The 19,838-nt window shown below is 35.6% G+C and overlaps 1 protein-coding gene across 1 annotated transcript in view; it reads right to left on the minus strand.

The window, feature by feature from the left end:
- Window positions 1-2,287: 2,287 nt before the first annotated feature.
- The window catches only part of LOC105330401 (RNA polymerase II elongation factor ELL), a 28,203-nt gene continuing 10,652 nt past the window's right edge, over window positions 2,288-19,838 (minus strand). The window contains exons 2-12 of the mRNA XM_011432056.4: window positions 17,945-17,989; window positions 16,209-16,318; window positions 12,032-12,157; window positions 9,512-9,958; window positions 9,325-9,395; window positions 7,138-7,303; window positions 4,919-5,000; window positions 4,649-4,802; window positions 3,456-3,504; window positions 3,121-3,292; window positions 2,288-2,865 (exon numbers count right to left, since the gene is read on the minus strand). Of these exons, the coding sequence (XP_011430358.3) occupies window positions 2,710-2,865; window positions 3,121-3,292; window positions 3,456-3,504; window positions 4,649-4,802; window positions 4,919-5,000; window positions 7,138-7,303; window positions 9,325-9,395; window positions 9,512-9,958; window positions 12,032-12,157; window positions 16,209-16,318; window positions 17,945-17,989 (1,578 nt within the window). The 3' untranslated portion in view covers window positions 2,288-2,709. The remainder of the gene's footprint in view (window positions 2,866-3,120; window positions 3,293-3,455; window positions 3,505-4,648; window positions 4,803-4,918; window positions 5,001-7,137; window positions 7,304-9,324; window positions 9,396-9,511; window positions 9,959-12,031; window positions 12,158-16,208; window positions 16,319-17,944; window positions 17,990-19,838) is intronic.

Genomic DNA, 19,838 nt, shown 5'->3' on the forward strand with positions numbered 1-19,838 from the left:
CTATTAGCATTATCAATGCTCGACATTTTTTGTTTTCAAAGCAGAAGAGAACAGCTGCTGTAGCACTGGTCTACAAAATCATGTGGTCTCCCATGACTGACCACACAACTCAAAAATTGTTATACTGTTACCTAGTAATTAAGAGTCATGCCAAAGGTCAGGGTAAACAGATACCCATCTGTAAGCATAGCAACTAGAATTTCAAGTTCACAACAGGATTCAACCAATGAGAGAAGGCTAAATGAATGGCGTGAGACTCGCTAACACTCGGGAGTAGAGAAAGCTTCATTTACACCATCACAAGCACACACACAGACACACACACCCACACACATTTATATATATCACAAAACAATAAATACAGAAAAAATGTCACAGTCTCCAGAACATTTCCATGAAAACTTCAAGACGCCTCGCGTAATCATTACATGTATTTACTGTATACTCTCCTACACAGTTGTCACACCGTTAATTTGCTTGATTTCTTATAGAGTCCTACATCTAGCCCAATCTACAGACATTCTCTGCCCTATAGAGAGTGAGGTTCTGGAGGATTTACCCTGAATGCCAAGTGAATCACTCTTTGGTCTGACTATCAAATATCTATAGGTATTAAAATAATTAAGTTCTAAAAATATCAGACCCTATCCTAACTATTGATATCCAACATCTCTTTAAACAGCTTCCCTTTCAATACACACAATGTTCTATCGTTGCCCCATCAAACAGGAAATCTCCTCTTATATCATTAGTAAATGTGCTCATAGTTTGATTTATAATCACAGAATATCATTTTCAATCACAGACCATTGTTTCCTGTTTAATGACTTTCAACTGATAACCAATCCCTCCTTTTTTTTGCTATTTTTATACATATATACATTGTATATACATTGTTTTTTTTTTTATTTTTTACGATTTTTTTGTACTTTTATGGAAAGACTGGTTATCGTTCACTCTCACACGAAAAACTGGATATATCAATGATGCCATAATTGGATGAAAAAATCTCTGTACCCTAGATGTACGATACAGCCTTCAGATCAAGATCAGAACAACTCAACGATGGCAATAAATAGATGAATAAATAAATAGCAACTGTCAACAAATCGGGTTTAGCAATGAGCTAAATAAATTAAAGTATTACCTCCCTTTGCCTTCAATAGACCAGCGAGATCACCCTAACCTTATCTGATGCAAGTTTTGCAGGTGCTGACAATTTTTCAGTTTTGAGATCTAAGTATCAACCAAATTTTAAGACGTCATGAATACATATAAATAATTTCAGATCATTTGCAGATTTGAGGTCCAGCACCCATGACAGAGTTTTATCTAAGTCGAACGGCACAGGGAGTTTGTTTAAACCAATGACACGATAAATTAAGAAAATGGCCTCCATAAAAAGAGGACACCAGATGAAACCGTAACTGTTAAGTTGTGACACAGTTCTAGTAAGGCACTTGATGCTGAAGAAGTTTGATGTACTTATATAAATACAGCACTACCATTCACTCACCAATATACTTCATTTCAGATAAAAACAAACACAGGGAAAAAATATCACTATGTACAAAAAAATCACAACTGTCACTTTATAAGTGACCCAATTATGCTAAAATTAATAAGCTTTTCAAGATGCTGTTTTCTTTGAGTGTAAAGAGATATCAACATGTAACAAGATATCAGATATCAGCATGTAACTATATCAGCTAACCTCCAATATCACTTCTCTCTATCCAACTGTCCGACACTCAGAGTGCCTTGATAAGTAGTCATGGAAACTCATGGAAATAATTGCAACATTGTTTTCAGTTTCTAGGTCAGATCCATGGGCAATCAGGTTTTTTTTATCAATTATAATGAAAATACATCATTTTGGGGGGAATCATTCAATTGGGGAGTCTTAGCAGAGGAAACACCCCTTCTGTCGGCCTTGGTCATGTCTGGACATTGTTATGAAAAAAATTATTATCAAAGAATAGTTTGTCATCATCAGTGAATGGCAGAGAGATACACAAACTCACATGTAATGCCCTCGACAATGGACAGTCTGGCAACCACACACAGCGCAATGATTGGACGATGCTGTACTGACAATTAGTCCAGTTCAATATTTGTTAACTCATGGTCAAGATCTAGTCATTTAGTTCTTACTCCATTCATCTAGGGTAAAATTATCTCTAAACTCAATTCTATGATTTTAAAATGTGTATTAGACTAAGTAAGTAATCAATATCTTTAAAGTTTTGCTTAAGTTTTCACTTCTAAGTGTTTTTCAATAAAATCATACTGAGTATATTTAAGTCAAAAATGCAAAGTTATTTCATAAAATGGAAGAGCCTGGTATCATCACAACAAGGATGGATGCAGTGTCCCTGCTTGACTAGATCTTAACCCATGTATCTAGTACAAACATGTAGTATATACACAGTTATGAAGTTGATGAATATCACATTGTGAACATACAACCAGGACTGTTGGAACAACATTTACATAAGTCTGCCACCAGGTGGACTCGATACAAACACACACAAACTTAAAGAACTCAGTAGATGGCCAACTCTCCACCCTAGAGGAGGATCCCGGGGGGAGGAGGCATGGAGACCTTTATAAGGCAGGGAACTGAATCACATCTATTTATGGAATCACAGACAGCAGACAGGACCAGGGCCGGTACAGTGGGGGGGATACACTCCGCCTGACCCCCGGCTATGACACCGTCGTCTGGCTGTTGTCGTAGTCCAGGATCAGCCGCTTAATGTGACCCAGTTTTTTGTGCAGGTACTCGAATCTTTTCTTTTGCTCCATGTATTTGTGATCATCTTTCTGATATTTGTATTCTTGTCGTATCTTATTTTTCAGATTCTGTAAAGCAAGATGTAGAATTAGAACATAGTCAACAAAGGGTATTGTCTTTGAACAGATACAGCAGGTTATATAAGTAAGTGTTGTATTTTAGGGTATCAGTAATTCCAAGATCAACTTAAATCTCAAAATAAAAATTTCACTGCATTAATATCACAAATAATTCTGATATGAGTACAGAATGTTGATAACTCTCAGCACAGACTGTAAAATGTGAACATTTTCCCTGAGATATTTGAGATGTTGAGTCCCTACCTCATACTCTTCAGTCCCTGGCTGAGCTTGTCTCATTAACGTCTCGAGCTCAGCAAACTTTTTTGTCACTTTCTCCACGTTATCGTGTAAATCTCTATACTCCTGGTACTCGGCATTAAAGTCCTGTTTATATTTGGCTCGCTGGGGACCATTTGATATTGCTATGTATTTACTGCAAAATAAATAAAAAAAATTAAAAAAAATTCATATTTTCTAATGCTATATAAGAACAAGAATTAAATTTTAAGTCCATTTAATTTTATATGTGAAACCCCCCCCCCCATAAAACTTTATCACGAATTCCTGATTTATGAACTTTGATTCCATCGACTTACAGGAAGTAGTCGGGGGTCTCCGATGTAGAGGAAGCCTCATCAGCAGAATCTGAAAATCAACGAAAAATAATATAAACTTCAAAATCAATCTCTGTGTAAATCAGTCAATGCGGCTGATGGACCAATACATATATATATGATATTGAGTATCACAAAATGCCTTTAAAAATCATATTATTCTCTTCAACTTAACAAAATTGGCAGATATAAAAAGGGAAAAACATTACAAAATTAGGTTTGATATTAGAAGATATGATAAATGTGCTCGGTTATTAGAAGCTGCCTCACATAACGATAAATCAATACACAGAGGAAGCATTTCCTGTGTATCCAATTCAGTCGATTCTTTGTGAATTTCACTGTCTAGAATAGGGCCACTTAATATCTGGTCAATGACTGAACAAACATGATGTGTTACATGGTACTATTGACCCTCCGGTTGTGACCTTTCATAACTCCTACTACAACTACTACTGCTACTATTACTACAACTTCAGGCGCTATAAACCCAGCTTTGTACGATAAATCAACAGATCAATATTACGGGATGGGTCGTCTCCCTATAGAGAGCGACACTCCTAGCCTTCATATGGCCTTGTTCTGGGAATTTACACTTTAAACATTCATGAATGGAACAGATCTATGAAAAAGAATCTGTCACATCAAACAAATCATTAAATACTGATTCATTGTTTTTTAATTTGAAGTTCATTAAAAAGTATCATTTGTGTATTGAGAAGATATTGTTGGCAGCACATTTAATACATTTTCCCAATATAGCAAACTATTTCAGCTTCCATTTGCACAAAAAAACACTTATGTGTATTATACATCATTGCTTATTATGAAACATTATATATTGTATATTGATGTGCATTACACAACATTGCATATTAGAACCAATGCATAATATATTAACTAAGAAATAAATGCATAATAGAAACCAATATGCATGATAAACAAAGCCGATTGAAGTATATCGTTAATTATTTCTCTTCTTACAGGGTATACAAGAAGTGATTTTCTGTGGCTATATCTACATATGTATGTTGTATATGTGACATGTGGCATACTCCACCTCCCCCACCTTTCCCCAAGGACAACTATTATATAATTATAAAATCCAAACGATTTAACCATGTAAAAAATAAAGACGACGACAGCCCTAGGACTGGAGAGCTTGCCCCTCTCACCATCAATGTTCTCCTTTTTGTAGGTACGGTCGTTCACGGGTGTCTCCCGATTCTCTGCGGTTTCAGCCAGCGCCGGCCTGTTCTCCTTGCTGTAGTGAGATATTCGCTGTTTCTTTGACGGCTGACCAACTTCTGGTTGCTCGCATGGCCGTTTCTGAAATTAAATGTAACAAAAATCTTGTAAAATTACAGAAAAGAAATAAATCTTCATGTTAATTCACTCTTATTGGCAGACTGGTAGACAAGACCATGAGGACTGCCGACTTTTACCTGTGTACTACTGGTAGGGCTGGCTTTGGGGGAGGGGTGACTGGCTGCCGGGGAAGACACGGGGGACAAACTCTGGAGTTTCCTACAAACACAAATTTCAAATATTTGTTAAATACATTATTGATATTGCAAGTTAACACAATGGAAATGTTACAACAAAAATATTCAATATTGCTTGTTCCATTTATTAAACATATCACACAAAATTCACATAAACTAATTCATATATCAATGAATATAAATATTTGCCAATTTTATTTTTTATACAAACAACATCTTTGTTTCTTTGTAAATTTATGGATCAAGAGGTCATAATCTTTGCATCATGGTGGCTTATTGTTTTAGAAGAATTCAGACATTCAGTCATCTGTCTACACAACAGACACTGAACAGACAGTCTATACAACAGCATAAGACATGGGGTACTACTAAGGTACAAACAGTGAATCAAGGTGACCCTGGCTTGACTGGACAGGTACAGGGTTATATAATAGGTGACTACACTGCAGGGGTCAAACAATGCGCTATATATAGCCCACTCCTTTATAACAACTGACCCTGGGGACAATCCTTACACTAGACAGCCCGACCCCAAGGGATCAAACAGTGCCCTAGATATAGCCAAATTCCCAATAAATTGACCCTGGGAACAATCCTTACACTAGACAGCCCAACCCCAAGGGATCAAGCAGTGCCCTAGATATAGCCAAATTCCCAATAAATTGACCCTGGGGACAATCCTTACACTAGACAGCCCGACCCCAAGGGATCAAGCAGTGCCCTAGATATAACCTTGCTCCTGATTCTGAGAGTAACCCTGCCCCACCTAAGGGAATACATGTGAATGACCCTGAGGTTGGTGCCACTGAGCTGCTATGGGCACGATATCAACAACATCCATCTACTAAATGTCAGGAGTGAAGTATATAGGTGATATCGTCTGATCACAACAATGGTGTCCTTGTGTATCTATATATATCTACTGTACAATTATTCCATCATGAAATTGTCTGCACTGGCAGGAAATATACATCATCTGTCATTCTTTAAATTCATATCATATTTGATATACGAGTTTATGGATCAATAATGAAGTTTTGCAACAAGTGCATTCATCCTTAATAACATTCTGAAAATCATTAACTAGGATTCCTAGAAAAAAAGGAACATGGTTGTGAACCGATGCTGTGACTTTAATATGATCAGGTTCTGTGGTATGTATAACGATGGAAGACAAAAGCTGATCTGGATCGATTCCAAAGGATTATCATGTGATTAACTGTAACATACTGTCAATCTAGGTGACCTCAAATACACATGTATTTACCTTTTTTTTTTTTAATTTATTCTAGATATATCTTTTCTATTTCTATATCTTTTCTATTCTTTAACTTTAAAATTTGTAATATTTTTTCTGTATCCTTAATCTTCCTACTTTTTGATATTCTATATCCATCCAATCTTTTTTTCCCCCCTAAATATACCTATAATTTTGTCTTCATTTTACATAAAACCCTTCTTTAATATCTAAGATATCCACATTATCTCCCCTTTTTTCTATATCCTGAAAATTCCTAAATTTTTCTTTTATATTCTAGATCTCTATTTTGATATCTACATTACCTCTGGGGTTTTTTTTTTTATTAACATTATCTATTTTTTCTTTTATATCTGTTATATTTCTTTTTATCTTTATATAACTGATCTTAATTAAGATATCCCGACTATCTACTTTTTTTTAACAAGTTCTATTTTTCTGTATCCTGGACTATTGGTTTTTTTTTTAAAGATTTCCTTCATGTTCCTTGAGATATCCAAGTGACGTCATTTTAATTCTTTTTTGGTATCCTGATTACATTTTTTTCTAAAATAACCCTAATTCCTTGAGATATCCATGTCACCAACTTTTTATTGTTTTTCTATGTAATCTTGATATATATATTTTTCTAAAACTAGCCCTTGTTCCTCCAGATATCCACATAACCTACTTTCTAATATTCTCTAGTATCCTGGCCTGGATATATTTATTATTCTTGAGATATCCACATTACCTTTGATTTAAAAAAATATTTTTCTGTATCTGGGATCTATATTATTTTCTAAAACTACCTCCTTTTCCAGGAGATATCTGCATGACCTATTTTAAATATTTTTCTGTATCCTGGATATATTTTTTTCTAGAACTACCTCCTGTTTATTGAGATATCCCTTTGACCTACTTTTTGACTGCTTCTTTCTCCTGTTCTGTGTAATGGGGCCAGTCAGGCTTGACTTCAGAGAACGCATGCTTTGACAGACTGTAGCGAAGATCCTTCTGATTTTGAACTGCGATGTCGTCTAAATTAAACGTACTGTACTCCTTTCGATCAGAATCACTCAATCCATCTACAAAATCAGTCAACCATTAACGCATCAGATCACTGATATCATCATAACCAACATCAGAGGTATTTACCGAGGCTTTATCAGCTGAACATTTGTTTATTTGCATAGTATGCTAAGGAGTACTGGCATTTCAATGTCAAATACGAACAAATATGTAACATGATGATATACAGAATTTTAATTTAGGTCCATTTACAAATATAAACCATCAAGAGATAAAATCATCTATTTAAACATTTTAATGGCTAATGCTTGAAAAAACAAGGTATACAAGAATTCAAATAAATCCAGAAAAATCAACAAAAATCACAGAAACTAACAGACTCAGCGACAGTAACACTGCAACAGGCGTTTACAATAAATAGATGTTAAAAACAAACAAAAGATAGCCTCAGGAGAATACACTATGAAATAACAGAAAAATCAGTTGTTGTTCTATAAATAGGCTAATACAATACTTCATTTACATTTATTCATTGTAGATTTATGCAGGCCAGGAAATTGAAAATAAACATAGCTTTTATTATGGCAGGTGAAAATGTCACAGACTTCGTCATTTTTCATCGGAATAATTCTCCCTAAATGCTGCCCTGTCATTTTATTTCTAACATAGAACTCCTCCATATAACAATGGCTCCTCTCTCATTATGAATTTTTATGATTAGTACGTTCCTTCCGTATTCAATTAAAATACTCCAGACCAGAGTCGGCAGCCACATTGCCGAGTCTAAACCAAAACCCGATTTCTAATCAGTATCAGTATATTTCAATATTCTGTAGTTCTAAATGTTTCAATTGCAACTGCTTAAAAAGACGCATGCCAAATCTTCCTTCGCTTTCTAATCATTTTGGGGGGTGGGGGGTGGTTTAGGATGGGTAGGTTTGAGATGAGAGATCAGGGCAGGGATTGCTTGATTTTCTGTGATGTTAATTTCCAGGGTAAGTGTTTCAATCCCCATCTGTTGGAGGCTGAAATGTACCGGGCTACTAAGTGTGTTGGGGGGGGGGGGGGGGGGGGAGGTGGCGAAATGGTCGAGTTGTTGGAAAAGTATCCAGTGTCACAATCAGCTGGTTCACTTGCCAGAAATCATGTCAACTAAATCACAACATGTGTTGCCCCCAGGCAGTCATCACACGAATTATCTATCAAAATGTAAGTTATCACCCGTCTCTTACACATACACTGTGTAACCCTGCCTATCCCCGGCGTCATCAAATACACCCTGGCCTCTGCCTAGCTCAATCAAATATACACCCGATACTTGGCTCTATACTTCTTAGTTCTATACTTAACTGTATGAAATACACATCGGATTCTTAGCAATCTACTTAAAATTAGACTTGTAAATCTGCTCCTCTAAGATACACTAATATCCTAAAGCATATCGTAGAGGAGCGGATTTACAAGTCTAATTTTAATTAGATTGGATTCTTAGCTCCATCAAAATACACACCTTAAAGTTAGCTTCATCATATACACACCCAATCAGAATGCCCCTACTAGATCAGATTGCCCCACTAGTTGCTGCACTTTTGTGGATGACCCTTTGAAACAACTTGACATTAATGATCTCAGTGAGAGCATACAGAAGTATAGAGTGCACTGTGAGCCCTCCCCTGGGCCCTCTGTACTCCTGTTCTGATTGTGTCCTTACTACACTACAGCACTAGTGGGGTCCTTGAAGCACTCGGTAGCTACCAATAACAGCCAGATCTGATTGGACTGATCTAACCACTCTAATTATCATGTTGTCCTTTGTTTACTACTGTAAGATCGCATCACATTTATACTACACTAATTAACTTTAGTAGGTACTGGTTTACTATGGGAAAAAGATTTAAAAAGATGGAAAGAGAGAAAAGAGGTTCTCAATACTGGCTAAAGTTAAGTGTGTATACAAAAGTAAATGAACAAGATTTTACAACTACCAGTTACTATTCAACGCAAGATTTTAGTTAATGACCACTGTAAGATTTTACAGCTATCAGTCACTGTAAATCTCTGTAGACAATAAGCTTACCTTTCATTAGGCGTACATATAACTCAGGCTTTTTATAGGAACGGAGAGCAAGCAAATGGACAATTCTTTCTCTGCAAAATAGAAAGCCATTATCTATTGCAATCGTTAAACAAATAGAAAAAAAATTAGTTTAATAGAAATATTTGAACACTCATTGCTTTACAATAAACTATTTCAGTGCACTGACCTTATGGGTACGGCCATGACAGCAGATTTGGTTTTGACAGATTGACTGGAAGAATAAGAAGGGGAGGGCACCCCGCCGGTCGTGGACGAGACTTCGTGGGGCGACTGGGCAGGACTGACTTTACGAGAGGACGAGTTGTTGTTGTTAGTAAAAGGGGAGACAACAGCAGTGGTTTTGTTTGTTTTTATTGCACTGGTCTGACAAGAGGGGTTCACTCGACTGTTATTGGCACTGGGTTGCTGGTGATGATGAAGTTGCTGGTGTTGCTGGTGCATCATCTGTCGGATGTCCACGTCACGCTTTGCCTCCTGAATTCGACTCTTGAGATCCGATTCTCGCTCCCGCTCCTGTCTTGTGGGGGGGATGGGGTTTTTGAGTTCCGATTCACGTTTGACACGCTTGATTTTGCGGCTAATGTTTCTCCCACTGGGCTTGATTTCTTGTGTCCTACAAACACAAAGCCGATCATCTCCCAGCAACAATTCAAATATCAACTTTAATTCACAGCTACTGTATACAGGGTTGTTTTTGCCCTTCAACACTTGCAAACGGTTTCGCCCCGTCTTAAATTCGCCCAGACATGCTTGTGTATTAAAGAGATGACTGGAACCATGGAATTTGACCAGTCTTAAATTCGTCCGCTGACAACGAGGGCTAAAGGGGTGAAAATAAAACGGGGGCGAATATTTCCCTGTATACAGTATATATAACTTCTTATGGAACTTTACAATGTACAAGTTGTACAAGTCCTAGCATTATAACATGTCCCTCTCTATAAGGTTAGCACACTAGTTACAATTCCAGCTGAGCTCAGCAACCCCTGGCCAATTTTTCCCTGTGTTACGTAATTCAGCAGAGCATGTTTGATACAATACTTTCTGCAGTTTTTACCACAGCTTATTGCATAATATTTTATCATTAATACATGAAATTATGTAAAATATCTCCAGTTTCAACCAAACAGTCTCTAGTAATGTGTATGTGATTATTTAATATGTGCATGTGGTGCACATGTATTCAGGTACTGCATGACATTGCTAACCAAGTAGATATATTAATGCTGGCAGAACATTTCTTAAATCCTTGTTTACATATTAGTCTGTTCTATTAATCTGATTAATATGTAACAAAGCCTTAATCAACCCCTGATGTGCTTGATTGCCCCTGTACAGTTTCTCTTTACACTTACATTGATTGATCAATATCATCCCAGAGCCATGATCTTGGTTTTATTTTACGCTCCAATAATTTGATGTATTTATGATGACAAATTATATATCAGTGTGGTAATTAAAAACATATATCAAATACACCATCAAATCAAAACAACTGTCCCAAGTTATTGCTTCCATCACTTTCTGATGATTTTTATTAAAAAATATACATACCTGTGAAAGAAGTACAATTGAAATTGATGAAATGGAAAAAATCCAAGATATCTTCATTGATAAATTATCTCTTTTCACTCATGTTTACAGGAAGGAAAAAAATTTCTTACGGAGATTTATAATGGTAAATGTTTACATCTTTTCTCCATTCGGAAGTACTCGGAATACCTCGCGCAATTTTTCAACGCTTCCATTTGGGCTTATTAAGGTGGTATGGGACTTCTGTTGATATCAGTGTTGATTAAAGTACATTATAATTGAAATACTTTCATCAGTTAAGAGTTTTTAAATTTTACAATATTTAACCAAAAAATAGCCTTTAAAAAATTTGTAGAGCTAAAAATTGTAAAACCCCGAGGAGGATGCGAACTCATGACTTACAGATTTGTATTAAACCCTCTTACCCACTTTGCTACGATGTTAGGTGACAATATTGGGAAAGAAACTACTTATATAATAAGACTTCATTTTATTGTTTATTTTGATAAAAAATATGTCACAACATGAAAGTGTCCCATACCACCTTAATAGCTGATGCAATGCAAAATCCTCGTAGACTTTTTATTTTGGGATGTGTATTGAAACCTGAAGCCCTAGAGAGGGCATTACAAAACAGATAATCTGGACATTTTTCACATTAGTGGATGAACGTAGTTTGAGAACAAAGGTATTTATTATTATCAAAATATCAAGCGAAAAGTGGTGGAAGCAAAAACTCGGGGCAGAGTATAAGTGTTTGTAACATTTGTCTACAGTACTATAATAGAAAGGGGGTGCTTGAAAGAAAAAAAATAAAATTAATTCATGGATAAATTAAAAAATGAAATCCTGTGGAGGGTTTAGATTAGTTTCACATCAGATGACAGCTTGTCATATACAGTTTCTGCAAGAGGACAATTTAATAGCACTTTGTAATGGTTTCTGTTCTGTTCCTAGAACAGCTTAACTTTAATATTAATTCTTCAAAACTGTTAGAAACATCCCATGGCTTGTAGAGAAGAAACAGTGTCATGATTTGTCATTTGTCTCTGCATCAACCTGACTTTGGAATTCTCAGGCCTTTCATCCTAACATTTCTACATGTTATATGTGTACCTGTAGATTTAATGCATGTTTATACACCCATACACACCTGACTTTCGTCCATTCCTCTTGAGCAGTTTTCATTGTTTCCTTCGTCTGTCTGAACACATCAGATGTCGCATGGACAGCTATTTTGGTGGACATCGTTCCTAAATTGATCAGCTGGTTTCCATTTCTGGAAAACAGGAGACATTGTACATTATGATGGATATCTTGTCTTTACTAGGGATCTACATATAGGCAACATGACAGAATAAATCTGGTGATATATGTCATTACATATTATCTGTGGATGCATGTTAAATGATGCATCTAGTTACTAATCTAAATGTTCTGGGATTTCAACCATACCAGCAAACCAAAACAATACCGTCTGTCTGTGGAAAACTTTTGATATAGCTTGTGAACTAAAATTGTAACACCAAGGTCACTGAATGACATCAATTCAAAATGTATCCCTGTAATATCAACAGCTAAATGCTCTAGAACTGCAATTATTTACAAATTGTGTGATGCCTTCATGCTCTGATTCCTTTTACTAATTATCAGCTATAACCTGATTTTCTTTCGTTTGTGGCATGATATATTCTCTCTAAAAAAAAATTTAGTAGTGACATCTATTTCAAAAAGCAATAAAATCTTGCATCCCTTTTGGCATAAGTTTTACAACTCAAGCATTATCTATCTCTTAATATGCATGTATATACCGGTATACATATATTTGTATGACATTTATTAGGGAAAAAAAAATCATTTCATAATCTAAAACCTTGACCTGATATACTTCATCAACAATAGTTAAGAAGACTATTAAGGCAGCTAGCTTATAAAAACTCTTATCCATGTATCATTCTGTTGGTAAATTATATTATTGATCTACGGGTCAAGGTGGTATTCTCCTTGTAAACAGGTACTTGTAGACCAATTATTTCTGTCGGTGAGATCTGAAGTGGGTCTCTACATTTAAAGAAACCTCACACGGAGGCAGCACTGCATTCGATCTCTAAATAATGCTGAAAAAGTATGAAATCATTGTGTCCCCTATACATTATGCTGTAGAAGTAGCATTGAGTTCTCTGTTTAAATAATGGAGTAGAAAAAAGGGCAGCATTTTGTTCTCTATCTATATATAAATAATGGTGTCTAAATGAAAGGACAACATTGCATGTGTTCTCTCTAAATATATATTAAATAATGCTGCAGATGAAAGAGTAACATTTTGTTTTCTCTATATGTTTATACAAATGCTCTAGATGTATTGACAGCACAGCATTCTGTCTATAAATAATGCTGTATATGGAATAGCAGCATTATGTTATCTGTATATTGATAATGCTGTAGATATAGATAGTGTGTATTTATGCATCTAAATTATGCTGTAGATGAAAGGTCACCATTTAGATGTAAGGACAGCATTACGTTTTCTCTACATAAATCATAATTTAGATTTAGGAGTAGCATTTTATTCTCCCTCTTCACGTAAACTAAAATAATCCTGTAAATGGAATGACTTTTTCCAAAGAACACATTCTGTACTTTCTCTTGATCTTCCTTCAAATGGATTTGATGACTATACAACAAATTGTGCACTCTTCCTGGGTTCCAACAATTGTGACTCCATCCCTGTCACAGCCCCGAGCCCCCTCTCCCACTGAAGTGTGTTCCGCGTTTCCTTAATCTGGCTGTGGACTCCCACCTCACCGCTGTATTACGCCAAGAATGGCACTATAGCTGTGTGTTATATTCATAATATCCTCAACTTGTATACTACACAAATGTACAACTTAATGTAGCGTACAACTTTATAATATTTACTTCCCTGTGGGAAATAATTCATGACTGTAATAAGAATTCCACGGACAACACAGCAACTCTAAATTACAACAATAAGCCATTTATTCCCTCCATCAACAGAACAGGAGGAGGCCAATTATCAATATATACATGTACCCCTTCTTATGAAAATTTTGAGAAATCCCTTCCCAAAACCAAATATACTAATCTGGCCAATTCCATGAAAGTGGTTAATTTCATGTTTTTATTTTCAAAATCTTATTCACTACCCCCCCCCCTCTTCACCATTCCCTTCAAAATTTTGAAAATCACTGATATATTAAAGGTCTGCACATAAAGTACATGGCATGTTCCCTGTACAATCACAGAGATAGGACCTGGAGAGAGTGTTGACTTGTTTTGGACTATTTTCACCAAATAATGATCCGGCTGCACAGAGCATGCTTCCTGTATATCAACTACTAATCAAATTGGGTTTTTTTCTCAAGCAGATGAGAAATTGAGGTTTGGCTTAATTTGTGTCAAGGCCAGATGGTCTGTCCTTGCAACCAAACACAAACCACTAATAAATCTGTAATTCACTGGCCATGTTTAGGAACAGGCCGGCAGCAGTGTGGTCAGCAATTGGTCACTCCCTGAACCAATCATATGGCCACAAAATGCAGGGTAAATGAAGATGAAAGCTTCTTCCATACCTGTCACTGTATCTCCCTCACACTTTTCATCACTCAACTACTATAGACACATACAATTAATAAGATTTTTATGAATATTGCCACTTTTGATGGTCATCATTTCCTTAACCTTTGTCAGCAGTAGTGGGATTATTTCTAGCCATGGGATGATGAACAATGAAGAATTGTTTACATTCCCTAAAATTCAAAGTATACCTGACAGATGGACTGCCTGGTATACAGGGCTAAAATTCTGTTGAACATCAATGAAAAAAAAACTACAAATATTTTAACCTTAGGCCAAAAAAAAAAATATTCATGTTTCCTGTCACCTAACCAAAAAAATTAGGGTAGGTAGGTAGGAAAAAAATTTTATTTTTAAAAAATATTTTATTTTTAAAAACTTTAAGAATGTGTGTTATAATGAGAAAAAAGTATGTTCACAGTGCACAGTATGTTAATGATGATTCAAAATTTCCAAAGGTCTATGTATTATTATGCATGAAATGTATAGAAAACAACCTGCATCAAATAAAAAAAAATTTAAAATTAAAAATAAAAACTAATATTATTTGCAAAATTTAATCTACATGTGTATGAATGTATTTATCCTTTTCTGGATAAATGTTTCTGTTTTGTTTAAGCTTAATGTCAATATCAAATCAGTGTCTGTACTTTCGTGTATTTGGGGTATTAGTCCAACCCTTTGACCCACTTACTATCGAACGTTATTATGTAGAGGATCTGTTTAATTTTCAAGATAATATAGACAGCAGTTTTATGATAATTTTAACATTTATTGCAGTTATTAACTAATAACAGGTTATTAACTAACTGTTATATATCCGGATTCAAAGTAATAAACATCGTTTTTGTAATTTCCAATGCACAGTATGTTGTTGCATCACCCGTATTTATAAACCCTGAAAATAAGATAGTTGCAAGTTATACTATAACCACAAGGTTAATTTATGAAGTAAAAATGTCTGTATATTAGTTTACTATCATTATTTTGCCAGTGAGGTCAGTTTACACGATTGTGAATTTAGAAGACCGGGCACTTTCACTTCTCTTTTTGAGGAAATTCTGGCGAAGTTACCGGTCACCATCATGATCACAAAAAAACCTTTTAGGGTCGGAGGGTAAAAGATAGGGTCGGTCGGGCGACAGGAAACAGGAATAATTTTTTTTTGGCCTTACTAACATAGAACGGACTAAAAATGATGTCCATGTAAATTCAGTGATGTTAATTTCACCTAGTAAGATGATGTCAATTTAGGAACAGTAATGTTACTATCACTAGTAATAGAACTTTGAGAAAAGTGATGTAAATTAAACGATGCAATGATGTCACTATCAGTACAGTGATGTCACTATCAGTAGTGATGTCACTATTAGTAGATGTCATTATCAGTACAATGATGTCTCTATCAGTACATTTATGTGCAGTGATGTCACTTTCAGTGATTGATGTCATTATCAGTACAGTGATGTCACTTTCAGTTCATAATGTCACCATCAGTATATTTATATGCAGTGATTTCACTATCAGTACAGTGATGTCACTATCAATACATTTATGTGCAGTGATGTCAATATCAATTCATTTCTGTGCAGTGATGTCACTATCAGTACAGTGATGTCACTATCAGTACATTTATGTGCAGTGATGTCAATATCAATGCATTTCTGTGCAGTGATGTCACTATCAGTACAGTGATGTCACTATAACAACAGTGATGTCATATGTTGTCTTACTTGGAGTCCATCTGCTGGACACAGTCCAGACCATTGGCATCGGCGACTCGAGACACGGTGAACTGGAATGTCTTGGAATTGTCCGAGTCCCGGGCAGGGATATTGATGACCTGAACAAAAAATCAAGTTATTGATACATGTTCATCAGTTAATGAATCGAACCAGAATCGGAAACATATCTAAAATCTTTTTATTAAACATTTAACAACAGATTAAATTGGGGTGTATGTTGGTGTGAAGGGGGCATGATGCGGGTCAAAGCCCGAGTACAGCCACTACTGACTGCAGGGATCAAACCTATAGCTATATCCATGTAGCAGGTAGAAGGGAGTGCATTATCCACTGCACTACATAGACACAATCACACAGTAGCTGTCACTAGGTGTCAGGATCATTGTGATCTTAACTCAATGTGTTCCTAAAATCAGCTAAATAAATATGTGTTATGTTATTTTAAAGGGCAAAGATAGTACAAATAGATTCTAATGATATAACAGTTTAATTGAGTGCACTATGTTTTAGAGTACATGCAAGCACATTAATTAAATTCAGCCAACTAGATCCATGTAGACCAGTGTACTTTTAATAAATACACTCTGTACCACTGGTTGTGAAGAAAATCAGTCACTGTGAGCTCAATTTGATCGAAACCATTCAAAGAAAAAATACCTCGGCTGGTAAGCTGCCTGAACATTGCTGAATGAATGTGTTTTGTTAAATGTCTCTACATGGTAGGTTTTGTTTCAATACATGTTTTATCAGTTTTGTACAAGTTTCACTGAACCTTTATAACAGGACATTCACCCCCAGACTGATCACATGACCTCAAGGTGTTTTTGTACTGTGAGTGTCCAGGTGTGATCTGTGTGATCCCACATCTATACTGTACAGCTATAGTACAGCTATAAGTCTGGTCTTCTCTCCATCTACCATCCCATGCTTTCATTTCTTTATTCTGATGGTATGTGCAGCTTACAGTTATATTAATCAAAGGGTAATAGCATCTTAAGATTAACTTCCAACTGATAGTAAGGACCAGTGAAGAAGACTCATAACCTCTGCAGTCATCCTGGTTCTTCTCTGTCATGTACAATGCTGCTGCGACCTTATAACTACCCTCTCTCTATACACTACTGTATTATACATTACGAGGCAATGTTCTAGGCCACTGTTGGAGAAGCCGTTGTGTAATTGTCTGAGAAAGTGCAGACTGGTGCTCGACTTCTGGAGGCTGTGTCTACAGGAAAAGGCAGTGACCTTGGAGGCAGACACTTACAACTCCATCAAAGTACTGAACCTACACACAGCCACACAAAGAACCTTGTACTGACACTTATAACATAGACTCCATCAAAGTCCTGAACCAACAGACAGCCACACAAATAACCTTGGAGTAAGATGAAGGTCTGACAAGGTCAGCTGCCATCAATGTAACCTACTTACACACTGCTCCCCATCAATGTCCCTGCATTCTTCTCAGTGGGCTGTATTTAGCTTACCTACATGATGAGTTATATCTACACCTGACCTAATCATGCTCATCTCGGAACTTGTACAGCAACATTAAATTCAGTTTCAAATTTATTCCTCTTGAATTATATTTTTAAACAACCCTGTCAACTGGCTTTGAAGGGCTATTAAAATTAAATGTGTCAATGTTCAGTGGTACTGTCATTCATACATAAAATCCTGATGATTGTGGCAATTTTCATCAATTTAAAAGTCTTTCAACTTACCCCTTGGTTGCCATTAAAGGAAATGGAAGGCTTTTTGGACTTGTCCTGAAAAGAGAACATATTTTTATGTAAACATTTATGTAAATAAAAAAAACAGCATATCAACATGAAGCTTTGATAAGACAGTGTGTTTTTCTCCCTGTTCTCTTCCACTGGTATTTTAGACCTTTATATCACATTTATCTGTACATCAATATTATCTGATCACTCCAAACAAGCTTTCATTTTTGTACCAATTTCTCACAAAAAACACAGTTTGCTCCCTTTGAAAGGAGTACTGGATGTGTGGGCTTAACAAGTGCTTGTTGTAACTGTTATCAATGTAATCATTGTAACTTGTAATCACTGCAAGTGAAGTAATCAATATAATTCATATTTCAGTTGTAATCATTGTTACCGTTGTAATCTTCATAATCATTGTAAATAGTGTAACCACAAAATTATTGTTACCTCAGTATGTGTTGTGATCGTTATAATCCTTGTAATTGGTGTAACCATTGTAATTATTGTAGCCAGTGTAATCACATTTACATGAATTGTTGATATCATTATAAATAATTGTAATCACTTGTCAATGATGTAATTCCTACATTGTCTGAACATTAACAGTTACCTAGATCTGTATATATTTGTATGTATACATACTTCTGTAGTTATTGTTGTTTAAAGGGTGGAATTTCTTCAGTGAGGGCTGTAGTGGAATTGAGTTACATGTACATACCAGTAATCATTCACCATATAAATGTATTCACTCTTACAGGTACTTTGATTCAAGTTCCTCTTTTACAGCAAAACAGGATTTTTTTTTTAAGTTTCATATTTGACGTTTGTATTTAATCTGACAGGATTGAATGTTGAAAGATGTTATATTGGTATTTCTATAGTAGATATGTTCCTGGCATATTTATCAGTCAATGATGATGTATGTTGGTTAATTAGAAAGTCAGTCACTCTTTCATCATTCATCTCTTGACCAAGATTGACCATGTAGTCACAAATAATGAATATATCACTAGTATTTTCAGGTTTTTAACTGACATAAATCATAATATTAAACTGAATCTTTCCATCTCATATCAGTGAGAATCATTGTTATAGATCTGTAAATTTCAGTAGCCAAAGCTTCGCTTTAATATTCCTTTAATATGATGTATTATGTTACTCTTCAGAAGCTAGCCAGGGACAAACAAGGATGGAGAACCGGCCCTCATTGCTCTCCTATACACCCGACGTGTTACGGGTCCCAAGTAAGATTAACCAGTATGCTTCTGTTACTGTTAAGATGGTATGGAACACCTGTCAATATTGATGTGGATAAAAGCATTTTATAATCAAAATGTTCTTTCACCATTTTAAGATTTTCAAGTTTTACAATATTTGATCCAAAAATGTATTTGAAAATTGTTTGGAAAGGTAATAAAAAATCTTAAAAGACCCAGCCGGATTCGAACTCATGACTTACAGATTCCTTAAGCTAACGCTCTAACCCATTGCGCTACAGAGTTAGGTAATAGTTTCAGGAAAGAAAAAGCTAATAAAATTATGCTTGATTTTATTATTCATTTCAATTAGAAGTATGTCACAATATGAAGGTGTCCCATACCACCTTAATAAACTAACATTTCCTCACTGCATGTCAGTTTTTTTTAACTAAAAGATTCTGGATACGTCACTAAAGATATATTTGTGGTTACATCATGTTACAGCCTCACGCGCCGTTGTATTTGTCTGTAATTCCACCCACCAGTAAAGTTTCACATCTCTCTTTGTAAAAAATTCCTGTTAATATATGCTATCATGCTAAAACAACCAACACCAATATAGATACTTCAGAGAGATCTATACCCAGTTAATGGGTCTCCCACACATCTCCACTCAGCATCTAGAGTCTACA

This window comes from Magallana gigas, chromosome 6 (genome assembly GCF_963853765.1).
Source record: "Magallana gigas chromosome 6, xbMagGiga1.1, whole genome shotgun sequence".
Classification (NCBI taxonomy): domain Eukaryota; kingdom Metazoa; phylum Mollusca; class Bivalvia; order Ostreida; family Ostreidae; genus Magallana; species Magallana gigas.